Below are 22,864 nucleotides of genomic sequence, written 5' to 3' on the forward strand. Positions count from 1 at the left end.
ACAGCAAACACCATGTCCCCAGGCTGCAGGGCACTTGGAAGAACACCGTTTGCACACAGTTGGTGACAGCAGGGCAACAAAAAGCCCAAAAAGAAAAAAGGCAGATAACTGGATACAATCAACTTGCAATCATTTTCTTGTAACGTGTTAGTGAATGGGTGGCATTTAGTAGAGAATAAACCTAATTTATCCACAGCAGGATGTTGTCATTTATTTTCAACCTAATAATTATTTCCAGCAGAAAAGCAACATTACACTTTGTAGAAGTAGACACATTGTAGAAGACATTTGCTCTGAAAAAAGATGTTCATGTTTGATTAATGTGGGTGAGGGAAGGATGGATGAACCAGAGAAACCCACCTAAGCCAACGAAATACCCTCCAGGAGCAGGTGGTGAAATAAAGAGGATCTTGGAAAAAGGCATGGCACTAGGCAACAGGAATATTCCCAACACCCCTTCCAATCCCTTTTTGAAGATAATTAACTTTGAGTAACTTTTCAGTGGAAGCTGCTACTCTATGAAGATATTTGCTACACAGAGTTCTCACTCCCTTCCAAGCCAGAAGGATTTCAGAAATGACCCAGTCTGACCCCAGGTGTCACAAAAGCCACAGAAGCCTGTGAGGAATTCCTCTACCACACCCAGTCATTTGTTCAAGCATATACCTCTATAAAAATATTTCATCCTTATTCAAAAGAGAGAAAATCCAACACTCCCTTTCTAATCATTTCTAATGATTCATTGGTCTTATTAAAAGTTTGCTCCTTAGTTTGTCATAAACTGATTTTTATCTCTGTGTATTGTCAACACATATTGCTTTAAAAATGTTGTGCTATGTCTGGAGTACGCAAACAGTCATATAAAATCAAGTGTTCCATTACAGATGTAAAGATTATTGTCAGGAATGCACCTTTTATTCAATCAAGTTAGAACTGAAATTAAAGGAGTTAGAAAGTAACCATATAGCAGCAGTTAAGAAGGTAAACTATATTTTGTCCAACATATTTGTGGAGAAAATATATAGAAATCATGTGTTTATAATAATAAACACACCATTATGATTCAGATTCCTGATGGATTCAGACCAAATGCAGCAATCACCAAAGAGTCAGGAAGTCTACTTGAAACCAGCCTATTATTTGGAATATTTATAAGAAGAAAATCTGCCTTCCCTGAAGTTTTATTTGTTGCCTTTTTAGCCCTACACAAACAGTATGGCAGTTTAACTACAGTATTTGATTGTTTTAAGTGCTTGGATGTAAAACTTTACTCATCAGCTTTACATCCATGACAGTGCTGTATGTAAGATGTTATTTTGCAGTACTGGTTTAACTGTGTATTATCACTTAGGCAGGTAAATAGATTCCTAGGCAATCACAAGCATTTCATTAAACATTTCAGTCTTGGTACTACAATAGTGTATTTTAAGGAGTTATAAAAGGAGTAATATGAGTTTTGGGCTGTCTCAGAGAGCTGTGGAGGCTCATTTGCACTTAGTCCATGGGCAGGGGAGACATGGGACAGTCGTCTGGGGGAGGCACATCTCTCCTGAACCCAGCACTGAGAGCTCAGTCACGGCTCAACCCTGGGCAGCTGGAACAGGGCACAGCTCTCACACCTGGAGCCACCCCTGCCCCTTCCTTACACACCTGGCACGTTATTTTCCTTCCTTCCATATGTACAGTATGGCCTCTGCATATTCCTCATCCTTTACCTTAAGGACAAATAAAAGATAATGGGTAACACCCAAACCCAGCTGGAGGCTCAGTCCTTTCCGTGACTGTGCTCTTTTCACCTGGCAGTGCCCCGAGAGGAGATGCAAGCAGTGTTGCTGCTCTCAGGTTTCTGACAGATCAGAAAGCCTCTTGCTCTTTGTATGCCCAAGCCAGCTCTAGGAAGGCACTTACACTCCACAGCCTTTGCACAAGAAGGTCAGTGTTGAAGGAGCTGTTCAATGCACTGCTTTTACTCATTATGTCTCTGAGTTCTAAAGATTATCCACACCATTCTAATTTTGGCATGGGGAATACCAAGAGCTTGGATGCCTCACCAGACTCCAGCATCTACTGCAGAGAAACAACAGCAGCCACTCCTGCTGAAGATGTTCACCCTTCTTCACTCAAGGCAGCTCATGTGTCAAAAGCAGTTCTCCTGAGGCATGTGTCAGCTGAGGCAGCCTCTTTGATGAGTAAAGTAAAAAGTGTGTTCTCTAGATCATGGAAACACTTGTACCGTTCCCACACCTTGACCAGATACAGCTTCCTGAAATAGGTGTCTGCCATGTACACATGCTCACACCAGTCCTCTCCCCTCATACTGGCACACACAAGGAGTGAGTCAAAGAGCACAGGTTTACTTTGCATTATCCAGGATGTCCCTTGAATGTGAATATTATGCATGACAGATCTGCACAGCTTTCTAATACATTCAATTTTTACCACATCCGAGAGATGTAACTGCACCTGCTGAAAAGGCAACACACCAGGGCCAGCCCTCAGCAACACTCTTGTCAACACACCACCCTTCCCAGACATGACGTCTGCACAGCTGCTCTGTGCATGCCCTGTCCTTTCATCAGAGTGACCCAGGGCGCTGGATAACGAATATTTGATAACATGATTAACTTTGGCTGAAGTCAGTCTGGGTGTGCTCAGGGAAACAGTTCAGTTTGCTTCCCTGGCAGTGAGAGAACGAGCGAGCAAGCGTGCATGAAGCCTCCTCCTTTAACCAGCACAGCTGCTGACAAAGGAGCTGTATCTCTCGCCTTCTCTGAAGTTAATCCCAGCAGTTTAAAGCAGACTTGTGAAAAAAACATGAATCTGAAGTTACTCTGAAATGCTACTCCAAGGACACATTAGTTCCACTAGAGTCAAAGTATACGCCAGACGCAATAGGTCGAGTTCTAGTCGAAGAGATTGCACAGAAAGTAAGAGCTAATAATTCTTAATTTGGCATAACATGACATTCCCAACAGCTTCCCTCTCTCTTTCCAGTAATTGTATCTTGGCAGTGTATATATTAAAAAATCATTGCACAAAAGACATGTGCTGTTGGGGAAAAAAACCCAAAACCCAAACCATCTTTGTTTGTGTTGTGTCACTCCAAAAACTGAAGACACTGAAAGGCAAAATATGTTGATCATAACACAAAGGGGACAAAACCTCATTCATTTCTTACTTGTTTAAGGATTACTAAAAAGAAACATTTTTGCAGGAGGCTAGGGCAACAGTAATTTATACAATAATAAATTTAGCATCATAACAATAACTATTGCATTGAATAAAAGAACTCTGGCAAGAAACTTTTCACATGGCATTCAACAGACATTCAAATAAATGAATGAAGTATGCAAGTTAAATTACTTCAAAAACAGACTTTCCAGTAGTTTACCATAATGACAACATTCTATAGAAAGGTATAATAGCCCTTTGTAGCCTAAAAGTTGTCAGTTTTATTTTACAAAGATGACTTCCAAAAGCATTTTGTCATGACAATCGAGTTTTGAGGAAAAAACAACCTGTCATTTGATAAACAGATGAAATTAACTGTCATTAAAGCCACTTAAGCACTCCTCCTTCCTGTTATCCTTCTCATCTTGGCAGTAACTGATAAGAAGATTTCAGGGAGGCTCAGTCATTGATGGCAGGATCTAGAAAAGAAACAATTTTGCATACAGTTATTCTCATTCACAGCTTCTGGTTATTGTATTTCACTAACCTGCACTTAATTGGCTTCCTTCTGCCCCTGGCATGAGCACAGTGGACCATGTACCTCATACAAATCACTGCTCACTGTTACACCTTCACCATGAAAATATCGAGGTGGTTGCAGTCTTATGGTGCTAATATTACACACAAAGGAAACAGTAACAAAGTCCTGGTGACAGAGTTCTGTTATCCACCAACTGTGAATTGCTAACACCAGGCAGTGCTGTAGCCAGTAGGGACCCCACATTATTCATTATCATGCAGCTCATTACTTATGGGACATGGTTGAACTTGAGCCTGTAACTTCTGGAAAATGTACCACTCGTCCACAGGAACACACCAATGAAATAAATGAAGGACCAGATGCACTGGTCACAGCAGAATTAATGAAGAGGCAAACTACAACTGCGTATTTCCTCCCTCTGTTCCCCCTCAAAAAACATTACCCAAGACATTGTCTGAGTAAGCAAGCAGCTTCAAGAGGAAAGGAGAACATGGACTGGGCAAAGAAGCAGCTCTGAGCCTTGCATATCCAGACTAAGGCCCCTGCAACCCCAGGAGGCTGTGTGCATGACAACCCCACTTCCAACATACAGAGTAATTAATTGGATTCCCACAATAAAGCTACCATGGCACACCTCCACCTTGGCAGATTTCTAGCTGGCTTTAATCCTTTCCACCTTCCACATGCCAGGCTCCTCACACCAACTGGCCCTCAGCGACAGCTGAGTCCTCAATGCCATACAATACCTTGATGCAAATGGGGTTTGCCCTTTTTTCCACCTTTTGCTAGGCTACACTGCCTTTTAGTCACTGTGCTGACATAACAACTGCACCTCCTCTGCTGCAGTGCAGCTGCACCTCCACAACGTGACAACGGGAAGTGAGGGCCTTCCTCCCTGCAGGAACAGAGCTGCCTTTCACTTTGCAACTTGCACCATTTTCATGTGAGGACAGAGCATATGGTCCTTCGAAGGGACATCAAAATAAATATGACAGGTCAGTGCAATCATCATACTGAATGAATTCAAATGATGCCATATCTAAAATGAAATGTGTGCACATAATAAAGATTCAAATGACAAAAAAATTCCCCTACCCTTTATCCATCTCTGAATTATTTATGAATTCTGCAACTCCAGCTGTTGCCACCAGCCCAAGGACACTACTTCATTTTGGGAATGACACTTCATATTAAAAGATAAGTTAACAAAAGAAAACAAAAAGAAGAAAGAAAGGACACTGCGGGCCTTTAAAAACCACAGAAAAGCACAATGCATCTTTTCCTAGTTCTCACAAAGGAAAATAATCAACAATCAATTCTGTTCATGTTTCTCAACTTGTTTCCATAATTCCAGACACAGATTTCAACACTCATGCATTAAGTCAGCCATGCCTTTTTAACCATTGCAGTTAAGCAAGGCTCTCCCAGCATCTTGGATCCCTCACATATTTTTATAGGGTTATCTCAGTCTCACAGTTCACCATAAACCATATGCCAACACACCAAAGACTGCGATGCTATCGGCACTGCTGACAGCTTTTAGTACATCAAATGGTCATTCCAAAAGAATAGAACATTCGCATATAAAGAATTGCTTATAATTTGTCCACAAATTTAAACAAAAAAGCAATAATTTGGGAAAGCAATAATTTGTCCACAGATTTAAACAAAAAGAAAAAACACCTTCAAAGTGTAGGCTAGGGCAAAAAGATTTTGTTTCAAGTCATCATGATATTTTGATGAGCAAATTCTACATACCCTGCCCACTTGCAGACTGCTCTGATTGGGTTCCATCACATATTAGTTCTTAGATTTCAAGTAAGTAATTTGGCAATGTGAAGGAGGTGGCATGGAGAAGGCTCAGTCAGTAAGCACAATTTCCACCACCTACATCAACATGCTCTCCTCTCTCACTTTAAAATAAACTTGGTTTAGTTGGCTGGTCTGTAGAGGAGATAGATAGAGGCTGAGTAAATAGGAAAAAAATATTTAAAATCCACTATTGGTTTTGGTTGCTACTTTACTCATAATGGACTCAAGATCTGAATTGTTACACAAAAACACCCACTACAAGAACATACTGACTCATACTGCATTCACTGTGAAATTAACTGAAATGGGTCAAAATTTGCAAGTTTTCTGAGTGCTGAGGGACATACAGCCCCTAAATATTAGCCCTTCATGACTGACCAATAGCCTCACCTCTGCCACAAATGATATTATTCTGTTCTCCACCCATGATCTTCATTTCACAGTGTTTTCTACATTTACCTAACTGAACAGCAATTATGCTTATGTTCTGCTCCTGAGAGATTCCCACATGCCACAAGAACTTTTAACCAATTAATTATTTAGGATTTTTTTATTTTCTCCTCCATAGTCCACCTGAAAGTGGACTAACAATTGTCACAGTTCTAACACAGAAAGATGTATGAATAAACTGCAGAGCTTCCAAGGCACCATCATCAGACATCTCCAGTATCACCCACAAATTAAAATAAAAAGCCAAGAATGTACTATTTGCCTTTAGTGCCAAGCACACGGTTCAGGCCTGAGCTGGAATGCCAGATATTCAATAAACAAACTCATCTTTGGGAAAGGCAGCAAAGCCAGAGCTGTTGCCTGTCTCACAAGTGAAAAATGCCTTGCAAGCAGAGCCCGCTTTGGTTTCACTGCCAGCAGTACCTCCAGCAGTATCTGCTGTTTCTCAGTTTGGTACCGTGAGCTCATGCAGTGTTATTCAGGAAAAGAAGATGTTGTTAAAACAAACATTTATTTGCCCTTCAGTCTACACCAGAGCTGGCACCCAGCCCTGAACAGTCTCCCTCTTCCTTGCTACTGTGGGAAAGCTACCGAACAAGAATCCTCCCCTTCCATCTCCTGCTGTTGGCCAAAGAAACAAAAAGGTACAGAAACAAAGAGCAGGCAGAGAACCTGAGGTGTGTAAAATGCCACTGAGCAGGAAGTTAAGGTTCAACACTGTAACATTTGTACATCTCTTGTAACATTTACGAGAGCTCCAAACTCTCCTGTTGTCACAGTATATATTTCAGTTTATTACTCTCTCACCATTATTAACTCTCCAATATTTTGGAAATCCCAGGTGCTATGCACAAACCCTCTCAAAACTACATTTACAGCTGTAACCCACTCAAAAGTACATCATACTATTTTTCTGAAAACTAACAAATTAAAAACAGGATCATATCTCACATTCCAGGGTTGCCATTTAACTCTCGATGCCACGTGTTCTCAAGTGCCTCCTGAAATAGTTTCTAGTGCTAAAGGAATGACATTTGGAAAAAATCACCTGTGTGCTGATAGGAAAACATCCTTCTGAAGATTTCCACAAGCTAGTTGGATGCAATTGAAGTTAGTCCTCAGAAAATAAGGAAAGTTGTCTTCATGCCCAAACATGCTCACTAAATGCTTCTGGCTATGACATTATTTCATAATTGACACATTACACACAAACACCCCAAGAAAATGTCTTTTTGTCTATGTCTGGGTGACACTGCTATTTACACCCAGTGCCTCTGCAGAGCCTTCCCAATGTTGCATGATGCTCCTGAATACAAATGACCAATTGATCCTTTCACATGATAGGGTGGGTGTTTTTTTAGCATTCAGTACTTCTAATGTTAAAAAAAAAAAATTGTGCCTCAATATGGTCTTTAATCTAATCCTTACCCTGAACAATTGAAGTACATTCGTATTAATCTATTAGATGCTTTTCCACACCACACCTATGGCACTGCATAAATTGCTGTAATTTAAATGAATTACTGCTTGAGAATTCTCATTTGGTAAGAAACATGCAGTGTTATATGCCACAGAAAGAAAAATGTGCATTATGGTAACTAAGTTTTATACCACAGTATATCTAGGTGCTCATAAACCAGCCCTTCTAAACTGTTGAAGGACAAGAATATTAGACTGATCACACAGAACACACATCAGTGTGTCAAAAAGTCAATAATATGAAATCAAATCTACAGTTTATTTAGATATATTTCCATGCCAATATTCAGAAGCTACATTAAAAATGCCATTATGCTAGCTGAAGAATATTACTGCACAAGACATTTACACCAATAGTAATTCTACCTCTGCCCTGGATAACTTGCATTTTCCTCTTTAAGCGTTTGATCTACTGAAACATATTGAAGATAAAAGAACTTGGAGAAAAAAATAAACAGCAAAAACCCCTGAAGTTCTTTTGTTATGTTACTCCACATATTACCAATGTTTAAGGATGACTTGTTTAAGAGTGCACATTTCAACTACCTAACAGTAAAGAATGAAAAGCTTCTTGCTACAAGCTAAAAAGAAAGTCTTTACCATGCTCCTTGAAGAGCTCATTTTCACATTACTCAGGCTTCATTATGCTGAATCAATATTCGTTTAGTCACTGGGTTATTGACATATTTTAAAATAAAAGTATACCCTTCAGCTACTGCACTCATTACGGGTAATTTGTCTTGTCAGGGAGCAGGGAATATTATCCCAGTCTTTCAGGGGCTGACAGCCCATGGAAATACCTCCCCTTGGTTACAACTGTAAATAATTTTAAGGTAAAATATTGAAAAATCAATGACTGTTTCCTGCAATCTGTCACAAACAAATCAATCATAATCTGCACAGCCAGAGAGTATGATTTGAAGGAGATGAGAGCAGATGTAATTCTTGGCTGGAATCTCTCATTTCAAAATCACTTCACATAATGGTGTCATCATTTAAACACTTAGCAGTCACTGCAACTGCCACTCATAACATCTAGTTGGACAAAACCACAAGGAAGAGGAGGAGAAATGCCACTGCTGTTATGTAAACAAACATTTTATTTCAATGGTTGCAACATTAGCAAATTTCACAGATATAACAATGAGGCTTGCCTCTCCACAAATGTCCAAGGTGCTTTTCCTTCTCAGGGGAAGACTGCCTTTAAATCAGCCTCTCAAAATGCAAAGCATTTTAAATCTTAAAGCCAAACTATGCCTCGTAAAAGGTAAGAAATAATAGCTGGTACTAATATTACTTCTAAAAATATTTTTATTCATTTCAAATTGCTCATAAAGAATTATGCATCAAATTCTTAAGAGATTAAGAAAGGAGAATTATCTGAGGTACCTTTGTCTTTTTAAGAGCAATAAGGATTTCAATGCTTCTTTGTCCTCTACATATTACATTTCACATCTAATTTTCATTAAGTACACACTGACTCAACTTTAGGGTAGGAACCACTGCAAAGTACATGGGAAAGAAAGTCATAACCTACATAAATTAATTGCTAATATATTTTCAACTTGGATTCAAAGATTAAATGTTGTATATGGAATTACATCTGTACAAAGGATCAACTGATACATAAAGAATTAACTACTGCACTCAGAATGCTATAAACTGACCTTTGTAAATGTGAATAATTTGTGTAAAAGTAATCTATTTTTACAGAGTAACACTAATGCTTAGACCAAAATTATTTCCTCATTTGTCCCCCAACCTCACTACATTTTCACCCCAACACTGCAGTGTTTAAAAGAATTCTGTGCTGATAGAACAGGATAAAACCGTTGTGCAACTGCAACCATAGGCCTAAGCCTGCATTTTTTGCACAAACAAAATTTACAAATGCTCATGGAGTGTTTCCCTCTGGAGTCTATAATTTGAGCTCTTAATCTTTAATGTGCAGAGCCCGTTATCACATACTCATTTTAATCACATTAGCCTTAGCAACTCCTAATTCTGAATATTTATCTTACAACTGTGAGACTAAGAAAAAAATGCAAGCAAAAAGATGAAATTATTTTCTCTTTTCTTGAAAAAAATCCCTTAACACTGTTTTTAAAAATGAAAGACTAGGGCATATTGTACACCTAAGTAAACCTCTCCAAGGTTTGCCTTCCTTTAAAGCCTTCCTTTAAGTCTCTTTATCTTCTACATGGAAAACATACATCTCTAACTCTTTATTGATATACATCAAAACCACTATTGTTCGTAACAGCTGGACAGATTCCCTTTCTTAGCAAAATAAATTATTAAAAAAAAAAGAAACTGAAGTCTTAGACCAGAAGAAGCAGTTAGTGCCTTAGAGGCTAACTAAGTGTAAATACCAGCCATGAAGAGAATCAGCTTATTGTGGGGAACGGGCACTCCACAGTGAAAGGAAACGGGAGGAGGCAGCGGGTGAGGAATTGCTAAAAACCAGAGTAGCTCCTAGAAATGAGTTCAGTTCCCCACTTTTTCCCTGGATGAGAGCTATAATGAAGCTGTCCAATAGACAGCCTCAGGCTCCCCAGCCCTTTTAAATCTCCTCCCTGGCCCAGCACACTGGCAGAGGGAAGCCCTGCTCCCCACACTGAGCCATTGTGCGAGGGAGAAGCGCGGCGCGTTCGGAACGCGTCGGCAGCTTCCCCCAGTGCCATTCCCCTGAGCCAGCTCCTCATTTCTGTGACAATCACCTCATTAGGTGGGTCAAGAATTGCAGAAGATAGAAGAGATTCATTCTTCCTTACATGCCAGTTCTCCTGTTTGTAAAAATGAAGGCAATGGCTCTTCCACTCCATTGTAAAGCACTTAATAAATGTTAATAATAATTAAGTCAGTCACATTTCCCAGACAACACTGTCAGGTTTTTTTTTTTTGCAGTTTTTCAGAACTATTTGGCTCAGGAGGGAGCTCCCACAAGCTCCAGACAGAAAAGGACTCATGAATTCCATCCTTCAGTGCAAGAGGTCACAGAGGGCTGTGCCACAGCAGACATTTCACAAGCCCTGAGGAGCAAGAGCAGCACACGCTGCTGCACCACAGATGTTAATGGGTCAGCACTGAGAGTGCAATTTCCTGCTGGACAAAGCATTAAGATGATCTAACAGCTAGTGGGACTGTGAAGTCTTTCTGGTTAAAAAGTTGAACTAGATTCAATATCTTGAATGAAAAGGTATTTTTCTTTATTCCATCTTTATCAAGAAACAGAAGAACTACCGGTTATAGAAAGACCTAAAAAAAGGAAGACAGTGGCTTAGAAAAGGCTACTTCCATTTCCTCTAGTACCCACCTTCTCCATTTACTCCTCTCATTCAATGTTCATTTAAGTCACTGGCACACGTTCATTTATTTAATGCAGCTCCACATGACCACCAAACAATATAGCAATGCCATTTACATCATGCAGCATTACTGATGTGACACTATTAGCAATACTCTACCTAATGAAGTTTATAAAGTCTTCATGTTTGGGAATTACAGTACGATGAAGAATCCTGCTTTGAAATAGCTCCTGCCTTCCAATTCTGTCCTTCCCTTCTTCAGCATTGCTGAGACTATCTCATCTGGAGAGGACAAAAATAGAAAGAAAAGAAGAACGTACTTATTACAGTTCTTGTCACCTGCACTGGGAGATTTTCTCAACAGAAATGGGAATAAAGACAATGTATCTGGAAACATTAATCCTACATTTTGTAAGTGACTGAACCCAGCACCACAAAAAAAAGTGCCCCTGTTGTAATACTTTGCTTAATGAATCATATCATACTCATAGCAGATTACTTACCATTAACTCTGAACAGGACTTAATATGGTTAAGAAGACTGCAAGTCCAGCTGCATTCTGGCTTTGTACTAGGTCTCTTCCCATATTCAGGCAGGTACAGAATATGATGGACTGCTGGGTTCATTTTTCCCACTGTGGATCCCACTGCTTCTCCCTTGGGTGCAATCTATAAAGACAAAACAAAGGAACATACGGAGAATGGGGGATGGAACAAAAATATGCTATTTCTTACTAATTCAGACAGCAAGTTTCTCTGACAAACAAGGATTATAATGCAAGGGTTTCTTCACCCACTGATCCAGTATGTTTGTTAAATCCCACAGACACTATGTTAGTGCCACATCCCACTGGATGGTGTTCAATCCTGCATGTTCCAAGAGGCACACCACAAACAGGTGCCTATGGAAATCAAAGATCTGAGGAACAGCAAAGTTTAATGGCATTTTGCTAATGAACCAGTAACAGCATTAATCACTTGCTCTTGCTCAAAGGCACAACAGTCTAACAATTATATGAGCATGGACACCAACTTACATCTGAACATTTCTGAGATAAGCAGAGTTCCTGTTAGATAAAGTGAGGCTGAAGTTACATGAACAAATGTAGGTCATAGAATGTGCCAGACATGCAAGGAGAAAACAAACCCAGGTCTAGCCCCTTGCCTGCTACCAAGTTATCCCATCCATTCTCAGCCAGTCTAAAAGCCCATCCACCCTTCTGCAGCCTCCTCTCAAAGAACTACCTGGATGACCTCAGCTGAAGTTTTACTTATGGACACAACAGCACAGTGTACACTACAGGGAATTATCAGCTGAATTTTAACTGAAGCAATAAATTAAATACTGAAATAAATTTAAGAAAAAGCATAAAGGAAAAAAATACCTTTAAAATTACTTTTGAAACTTATGCTCTACAGAGCTGTCCTCTTCCCAAGAGGAAGAAATGAAACTTAATGCCCACAGGAGCTGCAAAACAGCAAGGTCCTTCCTAGACAAAAGCCAGAAAGTCAGCACAAACAAAGTAATTCTCGCACTGCCAGTATCATAAAGAAGTCGTAGGCACCTTTTTATAATGACAGAGTATTCTTAATAAAAGCTTCAAGCAGGTTTTACAGCTGCATATTATCCAATGAAACTGGTAATAAACAGCGCTGTAGAATTATTTAGTGCAACTCCAATACGCCGAGAGTGTCAACCTGGGTTTTATTTATCACACAGGCTAAAATGTTTGTTCTTGGCTTTACAGTAGCAGCCAAGCCTGTAGCTATCTTTTATCCCAGCACACTGCCATCTGGATATTGATACTTTGCTATGGGATATGAAAGGAGAGCATAGTTACCTAATACAGCTTAATTGAAAACACAAGACCTACATATTATACCATGCATTATTCTACACAAAATTAAATCTGAAGGGCATGAAAAATTCTGTAGATGTCAGCAGAGAATATTTCAGAGGTAAATGCTGTGTTCTTGATCTGTACTAGAAATGCTAGGAAATACTGTGAAAAATATGTGCTTACGAAAAGAAAAAGCTCGTTCTTGTTCTGTTGGGAAAAAAGATATTGCTCAGGAAAGTGCATCTCCTTCAGGAAGAGCAGGAGAATCATCAGTCACATGTTTACTAGTACAGTAAACTCTTTATGGTGATCCATATTCACCTTGAAAGGTCCAACTACTTTGTTTTTTTCCTCAAGCAATGATTTATACAATAAAAAAAAGGAAAAAAAATGCTGGTTCTACAAATACATTCACTTTAATCTGCAAAAAACAGCTTCAAGAATCATCTACATCTGCACTACCCACATTAAGGAATACAGACTAAAAAGCTCTAATGTTAATAAAACCCCAGAAATTATGAACTGTTAAAAAGAATTCCTTGGGTGTAAGGCCAGAAAGGCTACCTGGCTTTATGTTTCTCCTCAGAGAGGTACTGCTGAGCTCTTGCAAACACCAGTCATGAGGACTGCAAATATATGTAAGTAAAGTAGATAAAGCACAAAATCTTTGGAATACAAGACTGCTATTAAGTCACTCACCTCTAACACCCACAGTGGAAGCCAGATTCCAGCTCCAGGAGCTCCCATCATGCTGCAGCACCTGCAGGCAAAAAGGGAATTTGCTACCACGAGGGAAGCTACTGGCTCACATACATCCCATAAAACAGCACAGGGAGCCACAGCCACCCTTCCCACTGGGCTGCTCCTCATTCCCTGTAAGAGCCAGCTAACAGTAGATGTGGCTTGCTCTAAGTGAAAAACTTGTTTTAGACATGAAAGAAAGCAGTTTTTCATTTTTCATTCAGAGTCTATTTTCTCCACATGCCATGGAACTGTAAGTAAAATAAACCCTGAAGACATTCTTAACTTAGTCCATACTATGGCAACAAATTCAAGCAAATAATGCCATTTAAGTTAATTACAGGAAACTTCAAGGGAACTGAAATACAGTTTCAGGTTCTCCCATGATACTGTCAAGATCTCTGGAGTTGCATGCTCAGTACAATAACTAGGTGCTTGAAAGGCTTGTCAGCTGCACTTCTGTATTTTATTCCACACACCGAAAAGGCTGCTGAAGCAATTAAAAAAAAAAAAAATACTGGAACTGATAATCAGGTTTCTTTTAGCAGACAAGAAGTGATTTAAAATAGAAAGGCTTGGGGAGAAAAACAAAACTCTAAGCTACCTCATACCCAAACACTAGGCACAGAAGGGTTATTCTAGGTGTTCACGAGTTTACACCTCGCTCTCAGACCACAAACACAGGGAGTGTGAACAAGGAGCATCTCGGGCAAAGGAAGGGCAGGCAGAAGAAACAGCAGAGCAGCTGAGGGTGTCTTGCCCAGAGAGCTCCTCCCGGGATCCCTGACCCAGGCTGAGAGCCACAAACACCGGCGCTTGCACGGCGCTGCCCGGCCCTGGAACTCGCAGCGCTGCACCTGAGGGAGCGCAGCAGTGTCTGCAGGAAAGGCCCCGAAGTTTCACAGCCAATATTTCACATGCTTTTCTTTAGCTCTTGCCGGTTAATAATGTATTGGTTTAACACAGAAAGACACAGGCCCCTCCCTCCTCTTTGCATGCAAATTAGTTTTACTTCTATGGTAGTGCAAAGATCAGAAAGAAAATTTTCTTTTCTCTTCATGCCTAATTAAAAAAATGAATATTCACACGTATTTCTTTTTCTCTGTTATGAGTTGTTAATACTTTTAAATATACTGTATAAAAGATCTCTTATCAGATGTTTCCAGCAGCAATTTCCACTACCATCTGAGTTCACAGCTTTTTTTTTTTTTTCCCCAATAGGACAGCTTTATGAAACAGGATATCTTGCAGGGGAATTACTTTTCCATTTTTTTTTTTCCTTTAAGGAGATTCCTTTTAGCATCACACACATCTCTTGGAAATACTGTCACACACTGAACCAGAGAAACAAATTCAGTGTCTAAGGTCAGGTATTCTGATAAAGAAATATCAAAAAGGTTTTGAGAAAACAGCCTCCTTCTCATCTACCCCTGGAAAAAGAAAAAAAAAAGTTGAAATGATCTCCTAATGCATCTCCCTTCATAATTCATGCCGAAAGATGACATTTTCTCAGGATCTTAATTAAGATAATGATGAACACCTGTGTCGGCATTCTTTGGCAAGACAGCATTATCCATCATAATCTTTTAAGTACTCTCAAAAAACCCAACAAAATCACATGACGGAACCAATCTGTTGCCTCTCCTTGCACTAAGTTTTACATCTCAGACACACAGAAGAACGATTAGATCTTTAAAGACTGCAATAAAAACAGGATCGTTAGATTTTAAAGTTTCAACAGAAAGTAACTATTAAATTAATTAAATTAAGGTGTATCATAGCCATGATAGCCAAGTTAAACTCCACTCACTACAAGCCACCTGGAAACAAACCACTTAAAGTTAGAGCCTACCAATAGCCATACTTTTAAAATAAGTTTGCTGTTACTTTCAGGATCATTCTGCCTCTCTTAATTTATTTGTCCTGGAAAGAAAATATTCTCAGCTGATCCCTACTGTACATTCATGCACTAATTTATTAAGCCATTTTATGCTGTACCACGTTTGCATTATCTAAATGAAATTATGCAAAAGAAACCAGTGTAGAAGAACAAACATGCAAATTCAAATGTTGCTATATTTCGGGTCACATTTTGTCATCTCAAATCCTCCATCTCAAGTTCCTCTGACACCAAAAACCCCACTGGAGTCCAACTATTAAACTAACCAAAACCCCTTTTAATAGCTTTGCAGGACCAGCCATCAGACTGAAGGCTATAAAAAAAGGGATTTTAATTATTTACTTATAGAAGCTGAATCTAAATTCACATGCCTAAATTTAAATAAAGTGAGGAGTGCACAGCCAGCCTCCCATTGTTAAATAAGATTTTAAGGGCAAGTGTTTTTCCTGTTGCATTAACAATTCATCTTCCAAAAAACTATGAGAAAAATATACAAAGCCCAGAATTTTAACATCAAATTGAACTGTTACAGTTTCACCAGCAGCTGCAAAATACACAAACTCCTGATACCAAGAACTCATCCATACCTTCAAATGCACGTACCTTCAGCAAAAATGCAGAGAAGCAGCAAACGTATCCTCAAGCCCCACGCTTGTTAACAGAACTGATGAACGACTCAAGAGCCTTGAAACAAACTTCTTATTTCCCTTGCTGAAAAGTCCTGCAAGGCAGATTTGTCTTAGGCTTTCACATTTTAATATGCTGCTATCAGAGAAAAAAGTTGCTGTGACTAGTCCTTCAGTCATTCGTAGAGCTATCAATGTGCAAATAAAGCAGAAAATAGAGACATCCTTAAGAAATGAGTCTCAAATTTGATATAAAGTGAAGGTGACAACCACAGCAATAGAACTATAAACTAAATGTTTCGATATCTTGAATAATTATCTACAGTTCTTTTAAAACGGCAAAGAATATAATAGTGGCATAATGTAGTGAGAATGTCAGTTTGATAGGCACTTACAATCCTGACGGCATGAGAGTCCTATCACTGCCGTTTATTAATCAGCTCTGGTATTATGTTTGCAAGGCATGAAAGTATGCATGAACTCACCACAGTTTCCAAATGTATGCCTACAGAAGAAAGATTAGTGGAGCATCAGAAATAAAGAGGGTAATTTTACATGACGTTAACCTTACCTCCTCTTCAAAAAAGTCAGATGCCATGGGAAGATGGTTAAAACTTCTTCCTACAAAGAAAGGAGCACGGAAAAGCAGTTAGTTATTCTACTCACATATAAAATGAACGTTAAATGTATAAAACTCGACCAGATGATATCTCACTCCTCGAACAAGGGGGATTGTCAGAGGATTATGACAGAAGAGCTCTCGAGTGGAGAAAGAAATGCAGTGCTCCAGAGCGATCGCTAGAATGAAGCCGGGGACAAATACCGGTGACACCGCGCAGTCGAAAACTGATGAAAGTGCACACCTGTGTGGATTGAGCATGTAAGGGAGCGTGCGAGCCGGGGATGGACCCGTCTCGTTCACCGGGGCAGAACCACACGGAGCTTAAAGAGACGAAATTCCGCACCCCAAACATTAAAATAATAAATTTTAAAAAAACAAAACGGGGGGCGAGAGAAGTGCAAGAGGACAGAGGAGGGAACGGCCGGACGGAGCGCAGCTCCGCAGCAGCGCCGAGGAGGAGCCGAGCCCGGAGCAGCCCCGCCGGTCCCGCCCGGCGCTGCCGGGACCGGCCCGGGCCGGGCCGAACCGCTCCGCCCGTCAGGGGGCGCCAGGGGCGGGGCAGCGCCGCCACCGAGCGCCGCGGGGCTCCGCGGGCCCGCTCGGGCCGGGCACCCCTCACCTCGGGCCGGGCCGGCCTCAGCGCAGCCGGGCAGGGCAGGGCAGGGCCGGGCCGGGCCAGGGGCGGCAGCCGCGGCCCGCAGCGCCTCCGCGGGCCGTCCTGTCAGCACCGCCTCCGGACCCGCCGGCACCGCGCCCGCGCTGCCGCCGCCCCTCACACCCCGCGCTGAGGGACAGGTCCGCGGGCCCGTGGAAGGAGCGCAGCGCCCGCCGCCGGCGGGGGAACAGCCAGTCATGCGCCGGGACGGCCGGGGGCGGGACTGGCGGGGCCGCGGCCTGATGGGTACTGTAGTGCAGGGCAGGGCACTGCGGGGTGCTCCGCTCTGCGGCGGGCAGCGCCCGCCCCGCCGGCCCCGCGGACCGCGGGGACAGCGCGCCCTTCCCGCCCAGCCCGGCCCTGCAGCGCGGCCGCTCGGCAGGTCCCGCCGCCGCCCAGCTGTGGATGCTGCCGCCGGACAGAGCCCCGGAGAGGGAGGGAGGGACGGAGGCAGCGGGGCGGCGTCGGTGTCGCCTCCACGGCGACACGGGGAGCTGCTGGCCCAGCCTGCCCGTTTTAAAACACACCCCTGCTCCTCGCGTCTCCGCGCACGTCCCGCGGGGGAGCGCGGCGAGAGCGTTACGGTCGGGAAATGCAAAAGTTACAAAATAAAATAAATTCTGAAAATATAAATCTTATGATATCGCCTCTCGGCCGAGAAAGGCACGGCGGGTCCCGATGGCCGGGGTCTGAGGCCGCTGGAGCAGCTCCTTTCCTCAGCAGCAAGGGAAAAAAATGCGTGAAGCGAATAAATCGGGATATGTTTCTATTGGGAAATATATCTGGTGGAATCACAGGAGATTACATCTTCTGATCGGCAGGGCTTTATCCCGGTTCATATGGTTTTAATCTGCTTTCGCCTCGACCCTTCAATGAGCCGAGGGCGGGGGGAGGATACCCGGTGTGTTCTCGGGTCCGCGGGCAAACCCTCGCTCTGAGCGGTGTCTGCGGACCCAGCTCAGCCCCCTCCGCTCCCCTCCGGATCGCCCTTCTCCCGCCACCGGCGCAGAGAAAGACTCAATCCGAGCCCTCCTCGAAGCCGATCCCCGCTCGATCCCGGCCGGACCCCGCCGCCGCTCCGCCCGCACAGCCGCAACAGGTCCGGTGGCGGGGTGGCCCCTGTCCGCGGGAGTGACCGGCCGAGCAGCCCAGGGACAGGGCTGCGGCTCTTCCAGACGAAAACCTCCTTTTTTGTTAAGAAAATCAAAACTAACAGCACCAGTCCGCCGTATATCCCACCTCCAATGATTTAGCGGAGGGAGGGGCAGGGGCAGAGAGCACGAGGAGGGGTGGCTGTGCAGAGGGGGAGCCGGGCGGCTAATAAATCTTATTAAAGATCTATTTTTTTTTTCATATACTGATTGGCTTGCATTCCGGCGCAGCGCGGCTCCGCACGGTATTTAGCACATGCAGAAAGTTGGAGCTGATCTTAAATGGCTCGGAGGTGACTGCAATCCAGGAGCCGGCGCACTTGAGCCTCTGAGCGCTGGGGAGGGCCAGGGAAGCGCGGAGCCCTCCCGCTGGTTGGGCCCGGCCGCGGCAGCCCAGCGGGGTCCTGCCAGTCCTTCCACTGACAACACCCCGCGAAGGAGGAGCCTCGCCGGGCCGTGCTGAAGGCGTCAGGAGCTGCAATTTCCAACTTAGCATCTTGGCAGGACCCTTCGGAAAGCGAGAGCGAGGAGGAAGAGAAAAAAAAGCCCCCCAGTGCAAGGGGGAGAGAGAGAGAAAGAGAGGAGGGGGGCAGGGAAAGAGGGGAAAGCAAGGGGGGGAGAAAAAGGAGGAAGCGGTGCCCGGCTGCAGGCGAAAGCGGAGCAGCAGCCCCGGCGCAGAGCAAGGTGCCGCCGCTGCCCAGCTGGCGAGGGCGGAGAGGCGCCCGCGAAGCCCCGGCCGCAGCCGCCCCAACCCGGCAGCGCGGCGGCTCCCTCCCGGCGCCTTGGGCTCCCGGGTATATGTGTGCGCCTGGCCATGTCGTATCCTCAGGGTTACTTGTACCAGCCGTCAGCGTCCTTGGCTCTCTATTCCTGCCCGGCGTACAGCACCAGCGTGATCTCCGGACCCAGGACCGATGAACTTGGGAGATCTTCTTCGGGCTCCGCTTTTTCCCCTTATGCCGGATCTACCGCCTTTACCGCCCCTTCCCCGGGTTACAACTCCCACCTCCAGTACGGCACCGACCCGGCCGCCGCCGCCGCCGCCGCCTTCACTTCCTACGTGGTAAGAGCAGCCGCGGGCAGCCGGCACCGCGCCGGGCACGACGGCATCCCGCGGGTGCCTGCCCCCCCCTCCCGGGCCTGCTTTTTGTTCCCATTTTATTTTTGAGATCTCGGGGACAAAAGGGAGCGCGGCTCCCCGCCTCGCCGCCCAACTTTCCCGCATCGCCGCTGTGCCCTGCCTCACACTGTTGCTGGCGACAGCGGCGGGCAGGGCCGGGCGCGGGGGGAGCCGCCAGCACGGCCCGGGCGAGCAGGACCAGGGCAGGCGGGGACCCGTTTCATTCCCTTTAAAAAAAAAATTAAATGTATAAAAAACGCCAGTCGTAGTTCTGCAACAATTAGCTTGTTGTGATTGAAAAGGGAATGAACTCAAGACCGGTAGGCGATGGGAGAAATCCGGGCGATAAATCTAGGCAACTTTCCCCTGCACGGCGATAATTAGGCTTAAATATTGCAGAGCTCTAATCCCATGGCCGCAAGCTGCTCCGCGGGGCTGCGCGGGGAAGGGAAGGGGAAGGGAAGGGGAAGGGAAGGGGAAGGTAGGGCACTGCGCCGCCGTGCGCGCCCGCGGGGCACCGCGGGGCCGCTCCGAGTGCGGGACATCCACACCGCAGAGCTGCGGCCACAGCCACCGCCCTGCAGCTCCCCCCAAACCGGGGGCTTTGGCTCAGCTTCCTCCGTATGTTCAGGACAGAGTTTCACAGTTCTTTATTTCCTTTTTCTGTATCCTTTTATTTTCTTTCTCCTTTTTATTTTTGCCCCTCTCCCCCCCCCCTCCTTTTTCCCCCCCTTGTTTCTCTTTTATCTTCTTTTCTTCTCTCTCTTCTTCCCTTTATTTTTCCCTCCTCGCGTCCCTGGGCAGGGAGGGGCGGCCCAGCCCGCCCGGCCGCTGGGCCCGGCAGGTTGTCTGCCGCGATCGCAGCGCGGGGGGGAAGGCAGGCTCCGATCCCCCTGCCGCTGTCCGCCCCCACGCCGCGCTGCCCACTTGCTTTTCCGCTCCTGCATTTGGGGGAGAGCTGCTGGATTGCTGCAGGCAGCCGGTGGTCTCCTGGGGCCGGAGACTACGGGCCCCGGAGAGCCCCCAGAGCCTTCCTCCCGGGAAGGAACCGGGGGAGAAGCCGGGTAGGGCCCGGCGTGGGGGGAGAGGCGGCGGGGCGCGGGCAGGGGCTGCGGGCAGGCCCTGGCGTTGCCTTTGCCCTGTCATTGCCGCCCCGCGGCCGCTGACCTCGCCCCGCCGGGCCGCTCTTCCCTCTGTCCCCAGGGCTCGCCCTACGACCACACGCCGGGCATGGCCGGTTCCCTGGGGTACCACCCGTACGCGGCGCCGCTCGGCTCCTACCCCTACGGGGACCCCGCGTACCGCAAGAACGCGACGCGGGACGCCACGGCCACCCTCAAGGCCTGGCTCAACGAGCACCGGAAAAACCCCTACCCCACCAAGGGCGAGAAGATCATGCTGGCCATCATCACCAAAATGACCCTCACCCAGGTCTCCACCTGGTTCGCCAACGCACGACGGCGGCTCAAGAAAGAGAACAAAATGACCTGGACCCCACGAAACCGCAGCGAGGACGAGGAGGAAGAGGAGAACATCGACCTGGAGAAAAACGACGAGGACGAGCCCCAGAAACTGGAGGAGAAGGGGGACCCCGGGACGCCGGACACAGGTAGGACAGCGGGCTCAGCCCTCGGGGCTGCCCCCGGGCCGGCCCGGTGCGGCGGTGGTGGGGCGGCCCGTTCCCCCGGGCGGGCAGCCGGGCGGGGGCAGCCGGCGGGCAGCTGTGCGGGCCAGGCCACGGCGGGGACCGAGGGGTGGGCGGCGAAGTGGGTGGGCGGGTTTGGGGGCGCAGGGCGAGCCCGAGAGCAGCCCCCCCACCCCTGTCCTTTCTCCCCCTACCAGGAGCGGCGGATCCCAAGGCAGCGCCGGGCTGCGAGCGCCTCCAGGAGTCCCCCGGCCCCCGGGAGGCCGAGAGCGGCCTGAGCGATTCGGATTGCAAAGAGCTAGCGGAGGAGCGGCTCGACGGGCCGCCCGTCCCCCACAAGGCGCCCGGCGCTTCCCCGCTGGGACCGTGCCCGGCGGGCCGCGGGCCGCCGCCGGCGGGCGGCGAGGAGCCCCCGCCGTACCGCCCGCCCTCCGCCGCCGCCGGGCCGCCGCACGCCGCCGACCTGCACCCGCTGCTGCCCGCCGCCACCGGCGCCTCCGTCATCCACTCGCCGCAGCAGGCGGCCCTCGCCAAGCCCAAGCTCTGGTCGCTGGCCGAGATCGCCACCTCGGCGGACAAGGCTAAGGAGGCCGGCGGCGAGGCGGCACCCCCCGGGCCCGCCGTGCTGGGCGGCGGGGGCCCGTCCCGCTCGCCGCCGCGGCCGCGCTCGCCGGCCGCGCAGTGCCCCTTCCCCAACGGGGCGGTCCTGCCCCGGCCGCTCTACTACACGGCGCCCTTCTACCCCGGCTACACGAACTACGGCTCCTTCGGGGCCCTGCACGGGCACCCCGCCGGCGGCCCCGCCGCCGCCGCCCCCGGCGCCCACTTCAATGGATTAAATCAGACTGTCCTCAGCAGAGCCGAGAGCCTGGCTAAAGACACTAAAATGATCAGGAGCCAATCCCAAGTAGACCTTTGCAAAGACTCACCTTACGAACTGAAGAAAGGTATGTCCAACATTTAATATCGGCTTCTCCTCCCTAACCCTCCTGGGACTGTGGTTCTGTTCCTTTTCTTTTTTTTTTTTTTTTTTCTTTCTTTCCTTTTTTTTTTTTTTTTTAATTTATTTGAGAGAAATAATAAATTGCTTTGGCAGTTATTTTTCCAGTACCAAAAGAAAAACAAAACAAACAGAAAAAGACCAGCTCCCCCCTCCCTCCCAGCACCCTCTTCAGAAGTTTATAGAGTCTATTTGAAATGGCTGGGTGGAAACCGCCCAGAAATGTCTTAAGCAAGTGAAAAGCAAACGAGTGACACGCTCTCTCTCTCACACACAAAGCAGAAAGATTTGTATTAAATCTTATTCTGTATATTTAATGTAGCTTTTTTGTATTTAAATTGATAATACAGTATCTTTGAAGTAAATTATGAAATCAAGACAACTGTACAGGCATTAATGTTGTTTTCGTAATATAAATATATACATTTCTGTGTCTTTTTCCGAATTGTTTCATAGTTTTAAAATATATATATACAAGTTTAATTTAATTTTTTCATGCCTATTGTTTTTTTTTCCTTGGGTGTGAGTTAAACTATAATGCAAAAACGAGACAAAAAAAAAAAAAAAAAGGAAATAGGTTCTACGTATTAGATAACAAAAAACCAAACCTGCAGCCGCCTTTGTAAAATGCAAATATTTAATTAAAAGAGATTTTTAACAGAATCAAAACTACTCTCTTTTTGCAACGGACAGATATGTGCATAGCTGCAGAAAAATAAAAGTACGTCTTAAATGAGATGCAGGGCTTCATTTAGGACCTCACGGTAGTACCTGAACCCTTTTTAAAAGTGGCAGGAAATTTT

General features: G+C 45.7%; 1 protein-coding gene and 1 long non-coding RNA gene across 4 annotated transcripts; one reads left to right on the plus strand and one right to left on the minus strand.

Moving 5' to 3' along the window:
* Nucleotides 1-1,089: 1,089 nt before the first annotated feature.
* LOC134557717 (uncharacterized) lies at nt 1,090-19,231 on the minus strand. Of its 3 annotated transcripts, none has more exons than XR_010082145.1 (8): nt 19,138-19,231; nt 16,440-16,489; nt 15,846-15,963; nt 13,301-13,361; nt 12,146-12,250; nt 11,265-11,429; nt 10,921-11,043; nt 1,090-3,650 (listed from the first exon to the last, which is right to left on the minus strand). It is a non-coding gene; the product is annotated as an uncharacterized LOC134557717 (long non-coding RNA). The 3 variants fall into 3 exon arrangements; XR_010082142.1 differs by lacking the exon at nt 19,138-19,231 and adding an exon at nt 17,110-17,519; XR_010082144.1 differs by lacking the exons at nt 10,921-11,043; nt 19,138-19,231 and adding an exon at nt 17,110-17,519.
* On the plus strand, nt 18,836-22,492 carry IRX5 (iroquois homeobox 5). The gene is made up of 3 exons (XM_063410916.1): nt 18,836-19,359; nt 20,620-21,025; nt 21,259-22,492. Exons 1-3 carry the CDS (start codon nt 19,111-19,113, stop codon nt 22,023-22,025), a joined length of 1,422 nt encoding a protein of 473 aa, XP_063266986.1. The 5' UTR covers nt 18,836-19,110; the 3' UTR covers nt 22,026-22,492.
* The last annotated feature ends 372 nt before the right edge of the window (nt 22,493-22,864 follow it).

The sequence above is a fragment of the Prinia subflava genome, chromosome 13 (genome assembly GCF_021018805.1).
Source record: "Prinia subflava isolate CZ2003 ecotype Zambia chromosome 13, Cam_Psub_1.2, whole genome shotgun sequence".
In the NCBI taxonomy this organism is placed as follows: domain Eukaryota; kingdom Metazoa; phylum Chordata; class Aves; order Passeriformes; family Cisticolidae; genus Prinia; species Prinia subflava.